Source organism: Trachymyrmex cornetzi, unplaced genomic scaffold, assembly GCF_001594075.2.
Source record: "Trachymyrmex cornetzi isolate Tcor2-1 unplaced genomic scaffold, Tcor1.1 C3830618, whole genome shotgun sequence".
In the NCBI taxonomy this organism is placed as follows: Eukaryota; Metazoa; Arthropoda; class Insecta; order Hymenoptera; family Formicidae; genus Trachymyrmex; species Trachymyrmex cornetzi.
In genome coordinates this window covers 1-807 of record NW_017294553.1, presented here as the reverse complement: position 1 = coordinate 807, position 807 = coordinate 1, and the positions used below count along the sequence as shown (strand labels likewise).

The window sequence follows — 807 nt, the reverse complement described above, 5'->3', positions numbered from 1 at the left end:
TTTTTTTTTATTAAGAGAGCAATAAAACAAACATGATATTGTAAACATTGAATAAAAGAAAATATTTATTTATTTATTATATAGTCTTGCCATGGAACAGCTCCTTCTCCATTGAAATAATTACACCATTCATCTTTGAGTTGTAAGGCAGCATTAGCATGACGATTGCCTCCTTGATTTCTCAAATTTATCATTCCAAGAGCAGGTTCTTGCCGCCATTCCCCTGGATGAAATCTATGTAGGAGTCCATCTTCTTCATCAATAAATTCAGAAGGAGTATACATATGTCTTTCCACTACTTCAGTTCTCAAAATGTTATGTAGACAGCAGCAAGCTAATATAATTTTTGATGCGTCATCAGGATCATAACGCATCGCTGATCTAAAAATTTGGAATCTTGCTCCCATGACTCCAAAAGCGTTTTCAGATTTATTACGCGCTCTGGATAATCTATAACAGAAAATAATTTTGGAAAGTAACACATATTTTAGAAAATACATATACAAAAAATTGAATGCTTACACAAACAATAAAAATTCATCAGTAATTAAAAAATTTACCTGTAGTTAAATATCCTTTTATTTTTGTTCCCACATGTATCTCGTGAATAAGGTATCAGAACCTTTGTACTTAAAGGAAAACCTTCATCTCCAACGAATACAAATGGAAATTCTTTATCCGTATTAGGCAGAGATATGTTGGTGCACAGGAATATTTAAGTTATTATTATCAAGATGGGCTTTCAGACTACATTTGAGCCCCTTAGTTGACAAGTGGCATAAGTCCAAAATTAGGAAAAATGCGTTT

The 807-nt window shown here is 32.2% G+C and overlaps 1 protein-coding gene across 1 annotated transcript; it reads right to left on the bottom strand.

Annotated features, from left to right (window-relative positions):
• Positions 1-65: 65 nt before the first annotated feature.
• On the bottom strand, positions 66-750 carry LOC108758701 (uncharacterized). Its single transcript, XM_018503813.1, has 2 exons — positions 561-750; positions 66-450 (listed from the first exon to the last, which is right to left on the bottom strand). Exon 2 carries the CDS (start codon positions 405-407, stop codon positions 66-68), a length of 342 nt encoding a protein of 113 aa, XP_018359315.1. The 5' UTR covers positions 408-450; positions 561-750.
• Positions 751-807: the final 57 nt, after the last annotated feature.